This window comes from Leguminivora glycinivorella, chromosome 4 (genome assembly GCF_023078275.1).
Source record: "Leguminivora glycinivorella isolate SPB_JAAS2020 chromosome 4, LegGlyc_1.1, whole genome shotgun sequence".
In the NCBI taxonomy this organism is placed as follows: Eukaryota; Metazoa; Arthropoda; class Insecta; order Lepidoptera; family Tortricidae; genus Leguminivora; species Leguminivora glycinivorella.
In genome coordinates, this window is record NC_062974.1 from 19,685,224 (window position 1) to 19,705,344 (window position 20,121).

General features: G+C 37.9%; 2 protein-coding genes across 3 annotated transcripts; both read right to left on the minus strand.

The window, feature by feature from the left end:
• Positions 1-6,513: 6,513 nt before the first annotated feature.
• Positions 6,514-10,673, minus strand: LOC125225454 (insulin-like growth factor-binding protein complex acid labile subunit). Of its 2 annotated transcripts, XM_048129187.1 has the most exons (4): positions 10,372-10,673; positions 9,726-9,828; positions 9,189-9,399; positions 6,514-9,106 (listed from the first exon to the last, which is right to left on the minus strand). In XM_048129187.1, exons 3-4 carry the CDS (start codon positions 9,381-9,383, stop codon positions 7,019-7,021), a joined length of 2,283 nt encoding a protein of 760 aa, XP_047985144.1. In that variant the 5' UTR covers positions 9,384-9,399; positions 9,726-9,828; positions 10,372-10,673; the 3' UTR covers positions 6,514-7,018. The 2 variants fall into 2 exon arrangements, with proteins under 2 accessions (XP_047985144.1, XP_047985145.1); XM_048129188.1 differs by lacking the exon at positions 9,726-9,828.
• Positions 10,674-10,815: 142 nt separating this feature from the next.
• On the minus strand, positions 10,816-14,301 carry LOC125225455 (podocan-like protein 1). Its single transcript, XM_048129190.1, has 3 exons — positions 14,065-14,301; positions 12,837-13,000; positions 10,816-12,704 (listed from the first exon to the last, which is right to left on the minus strand). Exons 1-3 carry the CDS (start codon positions 14,072-14,074, stop codon positions 11,388-11,390), a joined length of 1,491 nt encoding a protein of 496 aa, XP_047985147.1. The 5' UTR covers positions 14,075-14,301; the 3' UTR covers positions 10,816-11,387.
• Between the last annotated feature and the right edge of the window lie 5,820 nt (positions 14,302-20,121).

Here is a 20,121-nt window from a genome sequence, read left to right on the forward strand (position 1 = left end):
ATTAAATAAATCATTTAACAATCACAGTTAAGGAAGCAACAATAAACCATTATCGTGAATTATAGTCTAGCATTCTTAAATAATAATAAGGTAGGTCATAAAATCAAGACACCTAGGTACTCTAGTATTAATTGTGATGCTAGAAAGGTAGTACAATTAATAAACCGGATTTTAAACAATCTAAACCACAAAACTAGATGAAGACCTTAATCGAGTTGAAGTAGTAACTTGTAACTTCGAAATATCTTTATTAAACAGCGTAAATTCACTACACAAGTTATAAACGCAATTGCTATCACAATAGCTTAACCGTTAAAAACAAAACGCTATATTTAATGCCAATTATGAAAACGACCGTTATTTAACTGTACGACAAAGATAGCAACTAAAAGCCGTTAGATACTAAAGCAAAATCAACACATAGCAAAATCTAACAACGACATAGCAATTACAATAAGGACTAAATCTAGTACTTATCTTTTAGCACTAATTTTACACCAACACTTCGCACTTCTTTAATCTACAAAAGTTCAGCCCGGAATGAACGCGTTGGAATGAATTTTCGCAACGGCTGGAACAGGCACTTCCCTCCAATAATGTGACCACAGTTGCCTCGGCCAATCACGCTGCAGGAATCATGGTGCGATTGGTACGAACACCGCTGATTGGTCCGTTTTGGCGGGAATGCTGACGCCATTGTTGTGACTCACGAGCGCCCTCTTGCGGCCATTATGGAAACTAGGTAGGCGCCATGTTGATAGCCTGTGACGTTGCTTCGTCCGTTGGTGCAAACGTCGCGCCATCTGTTGGCAGCTCGAGAGACTTCTACGGCCATTATTGACACTCGTCCATCCTGACGACTTTGCGACTCTGCAAAGAAAGAAAAGGAACAAGGATTATCTGATTTTTACAACCAACAGATGTGTGTTAAATGCAATTTTAATTTCATCTTTCATCCCATTTAATTTTCCAACAATTTGTCATTGACAACCAATTATATATCCATTTATACTCAAACCGTTTATATATCCATTAAAATATAACATTTCCAATATAAACCATGACAAATCCAATAATAAACCATTTCATCCAGAAATTTACCCAATATAATAGCCATATTTTCCTTTCATTTAATTACCACAAATAATTTATTCAAATAGCCACATTATCCTTTCATTTAATTACTCCTGTTTTAGAACATCAACGATATTTCAGTTCATGACCAATAGAGATAACCAATGTTAATTTATCCTTCCAGCAAATCAATTAATTCCTCTGTACTGTCTACCTGACTGTCATCAGAACTGCTTTCTGGAGCATCAGTATCCTTTTGAAACTTCTTTATCGAGTCAGAGGATACTAAAGCTTCAAATCGCTTATAGCCTTTTACGCCTTTCAGTGAAGTAATTACATACCTGTCATTGCCAGCCACTTTTATAATTTTATATGGTCCACTAAATTTCTCTTTCAGTTTTCGCCTCACGTTGATGTTTCTGTCGGCCGCACCTTTCCATAGTACTAAATCATTTACCTTGTACTTCGTTGGTCGTTTCCGCTTCGCATTGAAATATTTCTGCATGACTTCTGCCGTTCTTTTTAGATTACCTGACGCGGTGCTCCGAGTTTGCTGTGCAGTCTGTTCGTCGTCAAAAGAATTGCCCGCTATTGCTTGATATCTACTGCGGCTCGCGCTAAACATTAATTTAAAAGGAGTAAATCCAGTAGACGAACTCTGAAGATTGTTCATACCCCAAGTTACATCAGGCAGCTTCGTATCCCAGTCTCTCTCGTTGTCCACGCTGGTATTTAAAGAATCTAATAATGTACGGTTATACCTTTCGACCTGTCCGTTAGCGCGAGGGCACGCTACTGCATTAACGATGTGTTTGATAAAGTTGTCCAGGCAGAATTGTTTGAAACTCTTGCTCTTAAAACAGGAACCGCTGTCTGATATTATTCGTTTCGGGTATCCAAACGAACAAAATATATTACTTAGAGAACTTATTACCTCACGAGCCCTCGTAGTTTTCACAGGAACAGCCCAAGTGAACTTGGTGAAGGAATCTACAATCATCAATAAATAAGAGTTACCTGCACGGCTCTTGCAGAACGGTCCCAGGTGATCTATGTGCACTGTGTGCAATGGCTCCGCAATCTTCTCAATCGGGTGAAGCTCGCCTTCAGCTCGCCCATACTGACTCCTCTTGTACAGGCAATCTAAACATGAGTTTACATACTTACGTATGAATCTAGTCATACTAGGGAACCAAAATGTATCCTTGATGATCTGTTCGCAGCGTTTTAACCCGGGATGTCCAATACTGTCATGAAATTTGCGCATTACATTCCACCTACCGTACTTAGGTACAACTAATCTTTCTTTATCACCTGCAATTACTCTATACAACCGCTCTTCTTTTAACTTATAATTATTTTTAATATCAGGCTCCGCCTGTCCTGATTCTAGTTTAGTTTTGATTATACGAATCTTTTCATCCTGATTTTGAAGACAGACAATCCAATCAAAAACATCAATAATATTGATATCAATCACTTCTGGAGGCTCGACTGGACTCCTGCTAAGGGCGTCTACGTGACTATGAGACTTACCAGGTTTATGTTCTACTTCCATGTCATATTCCTGAATGAGTAGCCACCATCGTGCTATCCTAGGTGTTAAATCCTTTTTCTGGAAGGTGTACCGCACCGCAGAGCAATCTGTGATGACTTTAAAGTGGTTACCTGCCAAGTAGATCCGAAATCTTCTTAATGATTCCACGACCGCCAATGTCTCCAGCTCGTAAGAATGATACATTGATTCTTCTTTGCTCGTTTTTCGGCTAAAGTAGGATATGGGTTTTAAATTACCGTCTTGCTTTTGGAAGAGTATACCCGCTAAACCTCTGCTACTGGCATCTGTGTGGACCTCGATGTCACCATCGCGGCGAAAGAGAGAGAGAAGAGGACGAGTACTTTGATTAATGACCAAGACAGAATTTACTGGAGAACAGTAAAGAGAAGAGGGAATGCTGTACTCAATGTCATTAAAACTACAAGAACGAGCATCAACAAACAATACGGTCGCATCTTGCAGAACATCGTCACTATCAGTCTCCACAAATTGAGCCGTATTAGCGGAAACAACAGTATCTGAAGAACAAACTAATCTCACCTTAGAAACTTCTGCATCTGCTTGGATTGAACTGATGTGAACTACCTCCTCGTTGGTAGGCTCCATGCTCTTCTCGAAGGTAACCGTTGATCCTTGAATAACTAACCTGTACGATGCATTATTGAGGATTGGCTGACCTACAAAGACATCGGCTCCTTTCAAGGGAATGTTGACCACCAGTGCTTCCGATGTAACTTTAATCCCGTCAATAATAAACTCTACAGATACCTTACCACAACAGTTAACTGATGGCCCGTGAAGCCCACTTATGTACATATTACACGGTTTTAAATCAAGATTGAGTTTACGAGCGCACTCCATTGTTATCAAATTCCGCCTGGCTCCCGAGTCTAAATAGGCTCTTACCTCGGCACCATTTAAACTGATGTTTTTATAATAGCAATCATTTACCTGAGAGTCGACAAGGTTCACCGAAGTCTTCCGGAAACACTGCTCCGTTTTATGGTTCGTCTTCCCGCAGACATCGCATCTAACAGCGTTGGGATTCTTCGGACAGGACCGCACGACATGACCTGATTCCTTGCATAAGAAACAGGTGACGGATGTCTTGTTTGCTGATGATGATGATGCAGCCTTCTGGTCTCCTGCAGCGACTTCCTTTGATGTACCAGAAGAGTTAAAGTCTCTACTGCGCGCTGAAAAGTGCTTGCTTGGAGGTACCTTTTTCTCGTCATTCATACACAAGAACTGAGAGTACAACTCGCCAGGAGTTCTGTAGTTACCTGCTCTAGCTGAGGTTTTTAAGTGAAATGGTAACCCTTCTATCAAACAAGAAACAGCCTTATCACCAGTGATCTCACATTTAGTTAACATGTTGCATTTAGAATAAAAGTAATGGGTCATTGTCTCGCTGTATAGTTTCTTTCTATTAATCATTTCCTTAAGAGCCTCAGCATAATCCAGGTTTTGAGGGAAGGCCTCAAGAATCCGTTCCTTCCACTCAAGCCACGTCATTTCGTAACTGCGCAAGGCATTATGCCATAGTTTAGCTAGACCCGACAGGCGTGACTGCATATAATAACTCTTAACGCTATCAGACCAACCGTGAATTGCGCCCAGTTGTTCGATTTTGTTGAGCCATTGTTGCGCTGGCAGCTCCGACTTTTCAGGATCAAACTCCGGGATGATGTCAGGTTTCACCATTACCCCATAATAATTTGGATTGATCCTACCAGGTTCATCCAACGCAGCAGGCGACTCGCGATCCACAGATTCTCGCGGCCGCCAGGGAGCCCAGCGCCTCGGTGCACGTTCACGACTGCGCCTCCGGGTACTGCTGCTCCGATCTCGGCGTTCCAGTCGCGTGTTGTCCCATCGCACCGGACTCCGGGACCTGCTTCTACTACGCGAATCCATCCCACTTCTGAAAATGTTAAACAATTGTTAGTAAAGATGTCATAATCCAATACCTGATCGAGTCATTTACTTGACCCTCCCTACGCCTACTCATTTACTAACCGCAAAACCAATATATCTGCTAACTACTGCTATAAAACTGAGAATGAATTTAATTAGGGTATTTTACTGATGTTGATTTAAAATAAGGAAAACCATTAGGCCAGGTATATTTTTTTTATTAACACCGATTAATAACCAAATGCACGTTTATTAAATAAATCATTTAACAATCACAGTTAAGGAAGCAACAATAAACCATTATCGTGAATTATAGTCTAGCATTCTTAAATAATAATAAGGTAGGTCATAAAATCAAGACACCTAGGTACTCTAGTATTAATTGTGATGCTAGAAAGGTAGTACAATTAATAAACCGGATTTTAAACAATCTAAACCACAAAACTAGATGAAGACCTTAATCGAGTTGAAGTAGTAACTTGTAACTTCGAAATATCTTTATTAAACAGCGTAAATTCACTACACAAGTTATAAACGCAATTGCTATCACAATAGCTTAACCGTTAAAAACAAAACGCTATATTTAATGCCAATTATGAAAACGACCGTTATTTAACTGTACGACAAAGATAGCAACTAAAAGCCGTTAGATACTAAAGCAAAATCTAACAACGACATAGCAATTACAATAAGGACTAAATCTAGTACTTATCTTTTAGCACTAATTTTACACCAACACTTCGCACTTCTTTAATCTACAAAAGTTCAGCCCGGAATGAACGCGTTGGAATGAATTTTCGCAACGGCTGGAACAGGCACTTCCCTCCAATAATGTGACCACAGTTGCCTCGGCCAATCACGCTGCAGGAATCATGGTGCGATTGGTACGAACACCGCTGATTGGTCCGTTTTGGCGGGAATGCTGACGCCATTGTTGTGACTCACGAGCGCCCTCTTGCGGCCATTATGGAAACTAGGTAGGCGCCATGTTGATAGCCTGTGACGTTGCTTCGTCCGTTGGTGCAAACGTCGCGCCATCTGTTGGCAGCTCGAGAGACTTCTACGGCCATTATTGACACTATGTTTGGTTTATTGTTGGACTACAACTTCGATAGATGGCGCTGCAAGCACGAGGTTATGCTCTAATATACCCTAATGCAAAAGTGGTTTTCAGAATTGTGGATAGATGGCGTTCAAATAAATAAATAAAATATAGCAGGATTACATGCAACGAGTACCGTAACAAGACAAGTACTTAACCTGATTTACATACGAAAAGGTACCTCGGTTAGAATAATATTTTCGGATGTATTTATATAATTTATTGAAATTTATTTCACATTAATATTGCACTAAAATATCTGGTCCAGACTTTTATAGCACAAATTCGCTTAAACATTTAAGACATCTCTTATAATTGTATAACATCAAATGACTGAGACCGTGACGCTGACGCCACAATAAAACGTATAAATAAAATACCATGGTAGGTTAATAATAGTTATTTGTTATACAAGGGGGCAAAGTTGTATTTTAACGCCGAGTGTGGAATTGAAAAACGAGCAAGTGAAAGGATTCTATAGTTGAACCACGAGCGAAGCGAGTGGTTCGAGAATAGAATCCTGAACTTGCGAGTTTTTTAACACACGAGAAGTAAAATACATTTGCACCCGAGTGTAACACAAAACTTTTCCCCTCACTACAGCGAGGAAACAACAACGCAAAAAATGCGTTTATCACTGCTTCCAGTAGTTCCACAGGTGGTAAATCATCTTTATTACTAGATTCACCTACTTTTATCAATTTTAAACCAGTTAATTTGACTTTATTCAAGGTCAAATTACTTTACCCACTAGTGGATAAAATGCGTTTTTACCCGCTGGTATTAAAGGACAAAACACGTGTTTCCGAGCTAGTGAGGGGAAAAAACTATATATAAATAAATAAATAATAAATAAATAAATGTGGACGACCGCTTTACATAAAATTACAAACAGCGACTACTTTCCTCCCTATATTACAAAACAAAATCTACACAATTTGTTATAGGATATACATACAGGTACTCATAAAAATAATTAAAAAAAAAAAAACAAAACAAAAGGCAATTGTAGTTCTGACTTCTTATTCAAACATTAAATTAGGTACCTACTTAGATACTTCGGCTATAGTCTTAATTAAACTGGTTTATAACGAAGGGAAGTATGTTATTTACGAAGATATTTACCAATAGTAACTCATTTTTTTTAACAGAATAACCAGTTATTTAGGATTTAGGGGTATAAATATGTAAGCGAAACTCATATTTCATGCATTATTCATAATTCTAAGCAACCTGTCTTGTTTTTGTAAGAAAAAATAATTTTTTTGGGTACCTACCTTAGGGTTAGTTACCTTTGTCTTAAAAGCATTGCAAGTTCATTTCATACATCTACGTATAATTACTTGACTTATATTACCAGGACATTTTTAAAAATTACTTTCTCTTAGGTCGTCGTCATCAACAGAATGCCTCCGATTTCTAGGCCGTAGTGGCCTCTCCACTTCCGCCTCTACTTCTACAGTGACGCTGTCTTCTGTGTCACCGTCGGCGCCGTCTCCGATGTATTCCGACATACGTCGCCGCCGAGCTCCTGGCGAATGTTCTAGCTCAGTTATTTCATGACTGCCATACCTAGCTGGTCGCCTTCTACGACTTCGTCTGCGACTGCTGTCAGGCGTCTCACTACGATCCAAATCATTCAGAATTGTCACATCTCCATTTCTTTCCGTCTCTTCAAGCAAGTCTCCACTGGACTTTGTTTTTCTCCGCCCTTTCTTCCTTTTAGTTTTCTCAGTTCCAACTTCGCACAGAGAACGACAGGATGCGTTCAATTTCGGCATTGAGAGAGCTTCGTCGTAAGATGGTGGTGCGACCAAATCTCGAGGGTCCGGGGCATTGCAGAGTGCTTCCTGCTCCGCTCTCATCCGCAGCTGTCTTAACCTATCTCTCGCTTCTTCCACTTGCCTTTCACGCTCTGCTTGTATTGACGCCATACGGCGTTTCATAGATCGTTTGATGGTATTAACTAAGATAAGACACAAGGCCAAACCTATTATCATAATAATAATAAACCAGATGACGCTATCCGGGCTAGACCTGCTTTCAGTGGGATTCCATGTGTAGTAGCATGCTTCTAACCAAGTTCGTCCAACAACATTGGAAGGACTGTTGCAAATTAAATTATAAGATTCCTCTTTTTTATTAGGTTCTAAGGTCACAAACTCGAAAAAATCATACATGTTATCATCAGTGCAATCACAACGCCACATATTGTCACTAAGATCCAACCGCTCTAAATACGGATTTGATTGGAAATGTTCCCTGCTCCAAATAACAGTGAATCTATTTCCAATAACACCTAATCCCGTCAACCTTGGTAACATAAAAAATGTGTAGTTACTTATGGCACTAATTCTATTGTAGTTCAAATTTAAATATTGGAGTGTGTTTGATGAAATACTGTCAGGGATATGTGACAATAAGTTGTGAGAGAGATTTATATCGACTAATGATTGTAATCCTTCAAACGAGTCCTTTCCTATGGTTGTGATTTCGCATTGACTCATGTCCACCGTGTTCACGGATAAAGATCTCAAATGTCCAACTCTTGTCAAATAATTTCTCGAAAGATTAATGTATGTCAGTGACGGCATGTCTAATAAACTGTCTTCAGGTACATTAGCAATTTCATTCCACGATAAGTCTAAATATTTTAATATGCTGAGCCCTTTGAAGGTGTCCGACCTTAGAGAACCAATGTTATTATACGACAAGTCCAAATGTTCCAGCTTACTATTATTTATGAATTCATTACTTCGTAAGTACCTAATCATATTGTGATTGATTAACACTTTTCTTAAATTTGGGAACCCTTGTAAGCTGGGCTGCATAATGTTACAATATGAAATGTCTAGGTATTTAATGGAATCTGAAAACAAATGTGTACTTGCTGTTGATAAATCTAACCTGAAGTTTCGTGACAATCTCAAATATATTAAAGATGGTAAGTATAGGAGATCATTCTGACCAATCGTAGTGAGGAGGCAATTGCTCAAGTAAAGACTTTTCAAAGTAGTTGATACGATGCCTTGAATTCTCAACAACGGATTGTTGTTCAATTTGAGCACTCTTAGGTTATCAAGCCCACCTAATGGGGATCTGCCGTGTATGGATTCGATTTCGCAATCGTTCAAGATTAATGTTTCCAACGAAGAACTTATCAACAATTCTTGATTTGCCAAATTTCCAAGTGTCCTAAATTTGTTACGCGATAAATCCAACGTTTTCAAGTGCACGGCCTGTTTGATGAAGTAATTTGGGTTCAAGTGAAACCATTCTTCGAATTCATTGCTGGATAAGTTTAGTGATTCTAATTTGGTAAGATTTTGGAACGCATTTTCTGGCAACTCTTTCAGCAGATTCGAACTGATATCCAGGGTGACCAAGTTATAGAATCTGCTTAAGTTTGATGGAAAGATTGATATTTCATTATTTGAAATATTCAGCTTCTGTACCTGAAAGTAAACATAAACTGGTTAGTTACAAAATAAGACGAACTGTCCACATATGTATACATTTAATCAAGATGTTGTTTACCATATCACCAGATCCTTCCGGTATATCAGTGAGTCCTCTTCTTGAACAGTCGACATTAGTTCTATCATCATTGCATGTGCAGGAAAAACACAATTCATTAGAATTTATGCCATCGAAATCCAAAAATGTAGTCGAACTTCGTGTCAGCAAAGGTAGCACAAGACATGCTGTCACAAGTACGAGTTGATGATTCATAGTGTTACATTCCTATCTGAAATTAAACGGAAATGATATTAATTTAATTAGTAATTATATAACTGGGTAGGCAGTACTAAGTCTACTATAAATGTCGATCTATGAACACCTGCGTGGTATATTTTTATCAATCAATTTTCTGGTCACGTAAAGTTGGCCAAAACTGTTCACTTTAATTTGTGACCGGGTTCAACTACCACAGAGTATCAACATAGGTATCAGCAGCCACAAAAAAAGAAAATAAATAGCAAGAATATACACAACAATATTATCTATGTTATCAGCTATTGATATAAGCGAGTTTGTAGGATAAGTTGGTAAATTTGGGTCGTGCCTACATACCCGTTATCAGAGCCGTGAACCAACTCTTGAGCATATTGATTGCATAATTTACAAGAGCCCATGTACTTATACTCATCACAGGTCGAAGGCTTTGCAGTGCTTTCTGTAAAAATGTTTAAGTATTTTTAGTTCCGGATGTATTTTTTTTATTTAATATTTAATTTAATTTTCAACTTTTGATCCTAATTTAATTCATCTTTCGTAAGTTCATCATATAAAAAAAAACTTGACTTGTGTAGAAAGTCGGCTCAGCTAAATTCTGCATGCCATTTCTCCGAATATATGACAATAGAATGACACTTTTTTGACTTTGTCCTACTTATGGCTACTTGCACCAACGAATATGGAGGGTTTTACCCACCATTTTATATGGAATTTGACAGATGACAGCCCACTAACCCCGAGTTAAGAGGCAAGTGGGCCTTAAAGTGGCACAAAGTTAGCTTAGACGAATTGTATGTTCATTCAACGGTGTGAATATTGGTACTATTGAAATTTAAATGAATAGACCAAAAACATCATTATTTTTCGTACCTCGTAATCTACAGTAATTTATGAATTAGACGTCAAACAACTAAGCTTATCTTTAACGAAGTTTCAAGAGGTTTTCCTTAGAAATAAGTAGGTAAGTTAAATAATAACTTACCAAAATGTTACCTAAAAGGTCGGTTATTGCCCTTGTTTACTTTCACCTTTCCAATAAGTAAAACATATTCACATATAGTTCATAGATATGTTTTTTTACACTTATTTCATTTGTGCACTGATCCACACCCTCCTAGGAAAGCTTAGTCATATAACACTTCAGTACAAAAAAAATAACAGATTTATTTTATCGCAAATACTCCAAAGTAATGCAGATGATGATCACAGCGCGATTATTTGTGACGTTTTTAAATAAATCTTAAAATTTTGTTTAAAAATTTCGTATATAGATAACACGTGCGTTGCTCAGCAGGTGATTGCATAGTATGAGTTATATCCATGACGTGTTATCATTGATAAAGAGATAAGAAATCGCAAGTAGGTCTAATCTGGCCATAATTGGAAGACTGGCTAGTTTCTGGGTAAATATTAAATGAAAAATAAATTGCAATAAAATTAAAACATGTTTAATAAATTAACTTTTAAAATAAGTTACTAAAATTACCTTACATAAACATACAATACAAACCAATTCATTGTATTACAATTTAAATCAATGAAGACATTTATATCATCACTTGATTGTTATCGATAAGTGAATAATACTCATGGTATTCCTATATAAATTAAATTAAATTACACAGCACTTTCTATGTTATACAGCGCCATCTAGTCGTACGAATACGAATCTGAAAGTATCCTAGTTATAGGACGTTCACGTTATCTACTTCCATTCTCGGCTGCTTGTTTATTGATTAAATATTGTCCACGATGTGCGAATAGATGTCGCTACGAGTACACAATTTAAAAGTGTAATTTTAATGTTACATTTTTAAGAACATTATGTATAAGCAGACCTAGACCACATGCAAAAACATTTGTTTGCAGAGGGACAAGGAACGTCAACTATTTTTGCAGCTGAATGACACTTAATTAATATTGGTATGAATATAATTAATATACTTAAAACAAAATAGGTATAACATTTAACTTATAAAATACCGAGACATTTATCTATTAGTTTATACGAATTTCAACTGTGTGTCTTACTGAGCGTCTGTCATTCATTCTAGGTCTCGATTCCGTGAGGTCTCCAATAGACCTGGATCTGCGGTGTCTGCGTTCTATAGGCTCTTCGATTTCGTCCACAAAGTCGGGTAGCGAATGAAAGGATGAGTTCAATCGCGGCATCAGAAGCGCTTCGTCATAAGAAGGAGGGAGATCTTCTTCACGAAGAGGAACTCTCATTATCAAGGACTCAACACGGGGGTTAGTTGCCACGCCTATACCATTTAGAACAGCAGTTTCAGCGGGCTCTGGTCTTGGCGGCTCCGGTTTGTTAAGAGACATCAGTCCTCGACATACAATTGACGTAATTAAAACACCAATGATCACTCCAACCATCACAGCCATAAATACATATGACTCCTCGGATGTCCCATTTCGGTGCCATGTCTCAATGTAAGCCCTCTGCCATGTCAATTGTGTCACATTAGCGGGCGAGTAACATATCAATGAAGAAGCTGGGTCCACTACCTTTGCCGGCTCCTTTGTCAAGTACTCATATGTAAGAAGCAAGTTTACGCCAAATCCATCACAGCTCCAACGGTTTCCTTTTACATAAATTTCCCTCAAATACGGGTTTGAGGAGAAGTACGCGGAAGACCAAACTTTTTTGAACTCGTTGCCTCTCAAGTCCAATACCGCAAGGTTGGGTAATGCCGAGAAGGTGCGGCCAGTAAGCGAGGAAATCTCGTTATAGCTTAAATCTAATTTCTGCAAAGTGTGAGACTGGAAATTGTCCGGCACGCTCTCAATTTGGTTCAAAGACAAGTCGATTTCTAGTAAAGTGGTCATTTTGGTAAGCGAATCGACGTTAAGGTTACCTATGAGGCAGTTACTTAGATGAAGACTTCTCAGTGAGGTCGATTGGAATGCGGGGACATTTGTGAAGGAATTTCTTGATAAACTGAGAGTAAGCAAATTGGTTGCTTGAGCAAGTAATGTTGGCTGCAGGTCGTCAATTCTATTTTCTGATAAATCAAGATAGTGCAAGCTCGTCATTTGTTTAAAGGAATCATCATGTATTTGGGTAATCTTATTCTTAGATAAGTCCAAATATTTTATGTTGCTGTTCGGCATTTCACTTATCCAGATTTCATAGTTGTTGTTTGACAGGTTGAGAGTCTGTAAATGCGGCATATTCACTAAAAATGTTGGCAGCGTGCGACTCAGTCGATTTCCTGACAAGTCTATTTTTTCTGCGTAGGAAAACTTTTCAAGTTGGGTGGGAAAACTTTCGAAGTTATTATTCGAGAGAAGTAAAACGTGGGCCTGTAACAAAAAAAAAACATGTTTTAGAGTAATCTATCTGTAAAGATAACAAGAATTCCTGTTTTGTTTAGAGCACATTTATTTCTAAAATCATTATTTCTGTACATGTATTTTTGAGGTTTTCATACGTACATCGTAGTCCAAATTCTCTGACAACTCTGTGAGTTCTCTGTCAGAGCAGTCGAGGTAGATCAAGTTGTTGAGAGAGTAGCTCCGGCACGGCTCGTCCTCGGTATCTCTTAAAACACCCGCCCATACGGCCGGTAGCAGCCATAACAAGGCCAGTGCTAATACATCTGTAATTGCATATGCATTTTCATTAGAAAATATCTCGTATACCTTATAACTATAACAATTATCGCAAATGGTAATTAAATGAATTCTTGGAAAGTTTTATATATGTGAGTGTGTTTAATAAAACGTCCCACTTTGTCGATTACCATTAAGGCGAGATTTGCTTCTATCTTTATATGAATAAACTGACAAAGCGGCTTTATAGCAATCGAAAAAGTGGGACGTTTTCTCGTGCACGCAGATTCGCGTACGAGAAAATTATATATGAAAGAAATATAGCGGCACACGAGAAATTAAGCGTTTGTTTAATTTAAAAAAACAAACTAACGTTGTGGTTCGTTGGCGAAAAGTTTTTATAACTAATGTCACTTAAAATGTTAGAATGTCATGTCGATAATTCTGTATTTGGCCGACATACCATAACCACTATACTAGGCAATAGGTAGGCATTTATATTTATTACACTTAATTAGTCCATTAAGACTCCATTTTTCAGCTTTTGTAAAAGAAAATCATAAAAAAATATCAACAAACCAATGAAAGATCTATAAATTTGTTAAACGTAGAGTCAAAACTAATATACCTCTAATATGTACTAGAGATGCACCGAATATTCGGTTACTATTCGGTATCCGGCCTATTCGGCCCTTATTTTAATATTCGGCCGGATACCGGATAGTGACGTACTATCCGGCCGGATACCGGATGTGCTATTTTTGATTGAATGATTTTGGGATAAACAAATTAAATGTAAATAAAACAGTTAAGGTTATAATACTTATAATCATAGCCCTTTATTATATATAAAAAAAAAAAACATTTAAACTAAACCGGACTCCGCGCGAAGTTCACTACGAAATAAGTCAAAACCTGCACGACGCGCCCGCTCCCTGCTTAAATTGTAGGTCTTGTAGGTAAAATTCTACTGTCCGAATATTTGGCGGCCGGATACCAATATTCGGCCGATGGTTGGGCCGAATATATGGTATCCGGTATCCGGCCAAACAACTATTCATTGCATCTCTAATATGTACCTATTTGAGTGATATACAATAAAATTGCTTACCTGCTTTCATCAGGATTGCTTTTCAGAACAATCACATTGTCAAAATATTTCACTACATTCACTTCACTCAAGGCATTATCATATGATATCTCTATCTACTGTTCCTCTCACTATCATGCACAAATATCGTTTACGAATAAATTTACAATTCAGTCATTAAAACCGAAAATTATCGTTTAGTACGTTCATGAACATCAGTGCAATTGAAAACTAGAATTTGACTAAGCATGTCACGGTGACCATTCTAGGTTGTAGGTGGGCCTTAACCTAATCTATAGGATAACAACATACAGGGGGTATTTTTAATTGTTAAATCATGTTCTCAAATTATTTAGCTATCACTCTTCAACGGTGGATACATTTCTCGGTTAAGAAAAATTGTGAACGACAAGCAAAATAAATTTATACGACAATGACTTACCCCCTTAATCATAAACGAACTAAAGTTATCAAGCCTATAAAGTTCGTTCGTCCCTTTCTATCACACCTATACGTGGGGAAGGGACAAACGATTATCGGCTTGATATTTTTAGTGAACTTTTATGAATACGAAAATTAGTAGGACAGCAATATAGTGATTTATGAATTATTTATAAAATAAAAATAAAAAACAATCGGAGGAGGATTGTTGTATTATATATGTATATGTCGCAGTAAGATAGATGAAACCGTTATATAGTTATAACCCTAGAAATATAATTATACGTCGTAACATAGTTAAACGAAAGCGATTAATTGCTATCTTACTAGGAATATAACTATAATACGTTACTAGTTTAGTCATATAGTTATATGACTGGATTCAGTCTAGTGAAATGATTGTAGGTAGGAGTGCGACAATGCGGCAGAGGTATAGTTATAACCCTAGGGATATAATTATATGCCGTAACATAGCTAAACAAAAGCGATTCATAACCATCTTACTAGGAATATAATTATAATACGGTAGGTACTAGTTTAGTTATATAATTATATCACTGGATTAAACTTAATCTAGGGATATAATTATAATACGTCTCTAAGTGGGACTGGAACCGGAAGTCCCGGTTCTTTATAGTTCTATACCAAAAAAAATCAAAAGGAACCCTTATGTCGCGACTCTGTCCATCCGTCTGTGTGTTTAGAGAGAATAAGCACATTGAATTGGAAATAATTAACAAATTCTTGCCCTAAACAATTCTTCACTGTGGTTTGTTTGTTTAACGCATATAATTATATCCCTAGGGTTATAACTATACCTCCGCCGCACCGCCACACTCCTGTCTACAATCATTTCACTAAACTGAATCCAGTCATATAATTATTTGACTAAACTAGTAACGTATTATAGTTATATTCCTAGTAAGATAGCAATAAATTGCTTTCGTTTAACTATGTTACGACATATAATTATATCCCTAGGGTTATAACTATATAACGGCTTTATCTATCTTACTGCGACATATATATATGTCGGAGAATGACGTAATTTGCAAATAGATAGAACTATTTGCTTTTGGTAGCTCTAGTTACCAGCTGTCACCTTTATTTTACTTGACAATATAGTTAATTGAAAACATTTAGAGCAATTGAGTGGCTAAAACAAACGGCCATTGGTTCTTTAATCTTTTATATTTATTCGTATGAGCCATATTTGAAAGAAAAAAAAAATACTTATTTTTAAGATTTTGTTAAACATGGTCTAAAAAAGTACTTTTTTGGAAATTTTGTGCAGTGTCTTACATACATAGAATCGACATGTTTCGATTTGTCTTTGACTAATCTAAATATTCAAGAGAGATTTTAATTTTAAACTAATTACTTACTTACTTACTGCGATGGCTCAGCGACCCGAAGTGGATCTTGGCCTCCGACACTAGATTCCGCCATTCGCTCCTATCCTGTGCAATCTGATGCCACTCAGTCACTTGAAGGTCACGCAGGTCTTTCTGGACCTCGTCGATCCATCGGTACCTGGGCCTTCCGACCGGCCGTTTTTCAGTAGATCGCCACAAGTGAGCTCTTTTGGCCGCACGATCCTCTCCCATCCTCTCCACATGGCCGAGCCATCGCAGACGAGAAGCTTTACTCTCGCCGATGACGTTGGGCTCGCCCACTAGCTCTTCCACCTCCAAGTTCTTCCTGACTCTCCAAGAGCCATCCTCTCGTCTCGTAGGGCCTAAAATCTTTCTGAAGATCTTCCGCTCTGCCACTAAGAGCTTATTCTCCTCCTTCAGGGTCAACGTCCAAGCTTCGCATCCATATACCAAGATCGGCCTTATCACGGTCTTGTAAATCCTGATCTTGGTTCTTCTGCTGATGAGCTTGGACGTTAATATTTTGTGAAGGGCTGCTGAGCATCTTAGGGCATTCTGGATACGGATGTCGATTTCGTCTTCTCTAATTTATTTAAATTAAATTTTAAACTAATTACTTAAAAAAAAGTTTTTGGGCTTAAAATTGTTTAACTTTGATGCCAAATATCTCAGAAACAATGAGCTGTGAAGTAATTTTGAGATAATGTCTTGCTTGCTTGCTTGCACACTTTTGCACAAATTATCATAATATCAATGCATTCAAATCGAAGGTCATTAGCGCAGGGAATGCCCTTAAATTATTTAACCTGAGTTATATTGGCGGGCGATGAAAGCCATGTCCACTAAATATTTTAACCATGATATTTAAAGACAATATTAATGCATCTCGGTGAGAAATCATTGAACGTTTCTGGAATCGCAACTAAATTTTTGGCATAATGATGGCGAACAACGCTTTATTAATACGACAGGAATTGAACAAAATGATGTAAACACCTACCGTGAGTTAGGTCGTCGTCGTTGAGATAAACAAAGGTACCTAGTGAGTAAGAAGTAGTAAAGAAGTAAACTATGGGAAATCAATGAAGGATTTAATTGAGATGAGAGTTCTATGGCAAGGTTCTTGCAAAGACTAGGAGGCTTGTAGGAGGTAGGGCGTAGCGAATGATATTCCGCTTTGTGTGGTAGGGCACAGCACAGCGGATATCGTCTCGCTCGAATCTAGAGCAGAGCCCAACTGGGGTAGTACCTCCGCCTTACAGAAGACCGCAGCCAAATAGCACTAGACCCTACTCATAGTGTTGTGTTCCTGTCGGTGAGTAAGGCTGCCAGAGCTCAACGAGGGTGCGGTGTGCTGATGACGGGAGGACTTACGGAACTAACTTGTTCCGTTTATTGTCCTTTGAGTCGTCGGCAACCCGAACCCTCCTTGGAACTTGTACACTCCTTTTTGCTGTGTACTTAACACAGCAAAAGGGAATGTACAAGTTTCTAATGGGGTGGCAACGCGCATGTGACACTGTTTGAGTTGCAGGCGTCCATAGGTTACGGTGACCGCTTTACATCAGGCGGGCCGTATACTTGTTTGCCACCGACGTAGTATAAAAAAAAAAAAAGACTGTTTTGCATATTGTTGGGAACATTATTTTAACGCTGTTTTCTGTGGAATATACCCCTTGTGCGGCTAAAATTAACCTGATTGTACATATGTTACGGCTTAAATAGTTTATTTGATGCTAAATAATGATATTGTGATTGTTAGTGCTATATTAAATGTTTGGTTTTAACTAAGTATTTGCTTGCCAGTAAAAAAAAAAAGAATGAGAATTTTCTTCGGGTCAGGGAAGCCGAGCGATGAGCTTTGATACCTCAGATTGTTGTATTCTGTCCACAGATGTACGTTGCAGTGACGTACACGATGTTGGAGAAAAGAATGGTGTGTGGGAGAAGAACCTAGAAGTTACCTGTTAGCGTTTTTGGAAGAAACTGATCTACTGGTTTCTGCAAGCGAAAACAACAAGGATTCTTCTTCTGGGAGATTAGGTTCGCAAGGGTGCGAACATTGTCAGATTGGCCGTGTCGGAGAATGACCAAAATGCGGTTTAAGATACGTTTTATGACGTTATATTGGACAAATAGAGCAAACAAGGGTTTTACAACTTCGTACAACCAGGCTGGTATTCGACTGAGTTCTGCCAAAACGTCACAGAGGACGCTACTGTCTAAAAGAATAGAATCGAAAAACAGATGATGAACAGATGATTGGAGGCTGCCGATCGAGCTGCAGGCAAAATGGTTGAGGAGTGCTGACGTTGTACATGATACGCCCACGATCCGACATATATATATATACATGACAATGAATGTAGCCTTACCATTTTGCGCACTTTAGTGCTATAAAATAGCAAATAATGTACCGAAATAGTATATTTTACGATACAAGTGCAGAAAAGAGAAATTTCTAAACGAGTGGCGATAAATTAAAACATGACTAAAGGGAGTGTTTTAAATCGACACGAGTTACGAATTTGCTCTTTGCACGTGTACGAGTATTGTACGACGTTTTTAGTACATAATATTATGTTACCCTTTGAAGTTTCGACATGACAAAAAATTTACTACTTTGCACACTAGAGCGTGTAAAAAAGCACCATATGTACGAAAAAATATAAAAGTTACAAGTTACAATTCACTGAACGTCATTTTTAAATCATCCTTTACACGGACATCGTATCGTTATCGACTTTTCTTATCACTGATTAGGTATCAGTTGTCACCCATTCTAAAGAAATGTTTCGGTACCAGTTTCAACCATATAAATCTTAAACGTATGACTAATCCAAGAAATTTCACAATGGAGATAATATTCTAATTATGTATATCATATTTTAATTAAATAAATTTATTAAGATAATAAATAATTTAACTTTAGTGTCCGGGTTCTTTCATACACACTAATGTCATAATAACAGAAAAATAACACTAAATATTTTACAACCCATATTTTATATTTTTCTTAAATATTGATTTAAACTTTCACGATTATTACACATAATTATTTTTAAAATCGGGACTTAATCGCCGGACTCTCGCGCCGGAAAACTCGCGCGGCTGTCAGAAGGTGTTGATGTCATTTCAAGCCAGTCTTCTCCGAGACCACGGGGGCAACGCCGTCCTTGAAACGTTGGAGGTCAGTTTAATATGTAGTTATACGCGATTAAAGTCCCGATTTTAAAAATAATTATTTCTTAAATATGTTCTACGTTTAAGAAGAAGAGTCCGTAATTATTGTCCCATTATTTTTGCATAATTTAAAGATACTGAACAAGGTTATACCTTGCCATCGAAATCTTTACGAAAACTGACTTAGGTATATGTATTTATTTATAAGTAAATCAATAATAGGGAGTGTGATTTTCCAAGTAAAATATATCAGTCAAGGGACACAGTGTCGACTTATATGTAAGATCACGACACACGTCTTTTAAAACATCTAGGCAGCCGTCACGCTACCCAAAATCCTAAGTGCCTCAGGATTAAGCTGCCAAGGTAACCTAACCAACGTCACACTCGCTTACGCTTCTAGCTCTTTCTATCGCTCTTCTGGCGGCCTAGCCGAAATGACATTCTGCCGCGCGTCAATATGGAAGGCTGGCAGAGATAACTAGATAATGATATCATAAGCGTTTGTGCACTTGACTAGGTACGTACCCTGTTGTGGCGGGACAGAGCCATACTGCGTTTTGATAGCCACACATCGTCAATGCTTGTTACTTCGGCTAGACCGGCAGGTGTCGCTGTAGCGCAAAAACGTCCCGTTCGGCGTTCATGGCTGTCTAAACTCATTTGCGGTAGATTTTCACCCCTTGAAATCAAAGTTGGGAGGATTCTACTTGATAAGCTGTTATGATTAAAATATCGGAAGATTCGGAAGGGTTATGTAAGTTTGTCAAACTCTTGAATACCTCTTATCGTTGTTGGGTAGTTGCTTGAAATGTAGTTTAAAGAAAAAGTAGAAAACAAGTCGTTTTTGATTAGAGATGATTACAAAAATGTTTTGGCACTTAACATTTCATGGCATGGAGAAGTTTCTTTTATAAGTTTCGTTCTGAATTATTTCAGATAAGAGAACGATTTCGAAAGCCGATAGTCGGTAGATATGTACTTAACACGGACCGGGTACACTCCAACAAGGCATTGTAGAACTCTGAGTGGCAGTGTCGTCCCATTTTTTTATAGTTTCTTGTCATGCTTTACCTAT

Coding starts and splice junctions, on each gene's coding strand:
- LOC125225454 (XM_048129188.1), bottom strand. CDS start 9,383: ATGAATCATCAACTCGTACTTGTGACAGCATGTCTTGTGCTACCTTTG. Junction 9,107..9,188: donor CGGAAGGATCTGGTGATATG/GTAAACAACATC, acceptor GTTTACTTTCAG/GTACAGAAGCTGAATATTTC.
- LOC125225455 (XM_048129190.1), bottom strand. Junction 12,705..12,836: donor CAGAGAATTTGGACTACGAT/GTACGTATGAAA, acceptor TTTTTGTTACAG/GCCCACGTTTTACTTCTCTC.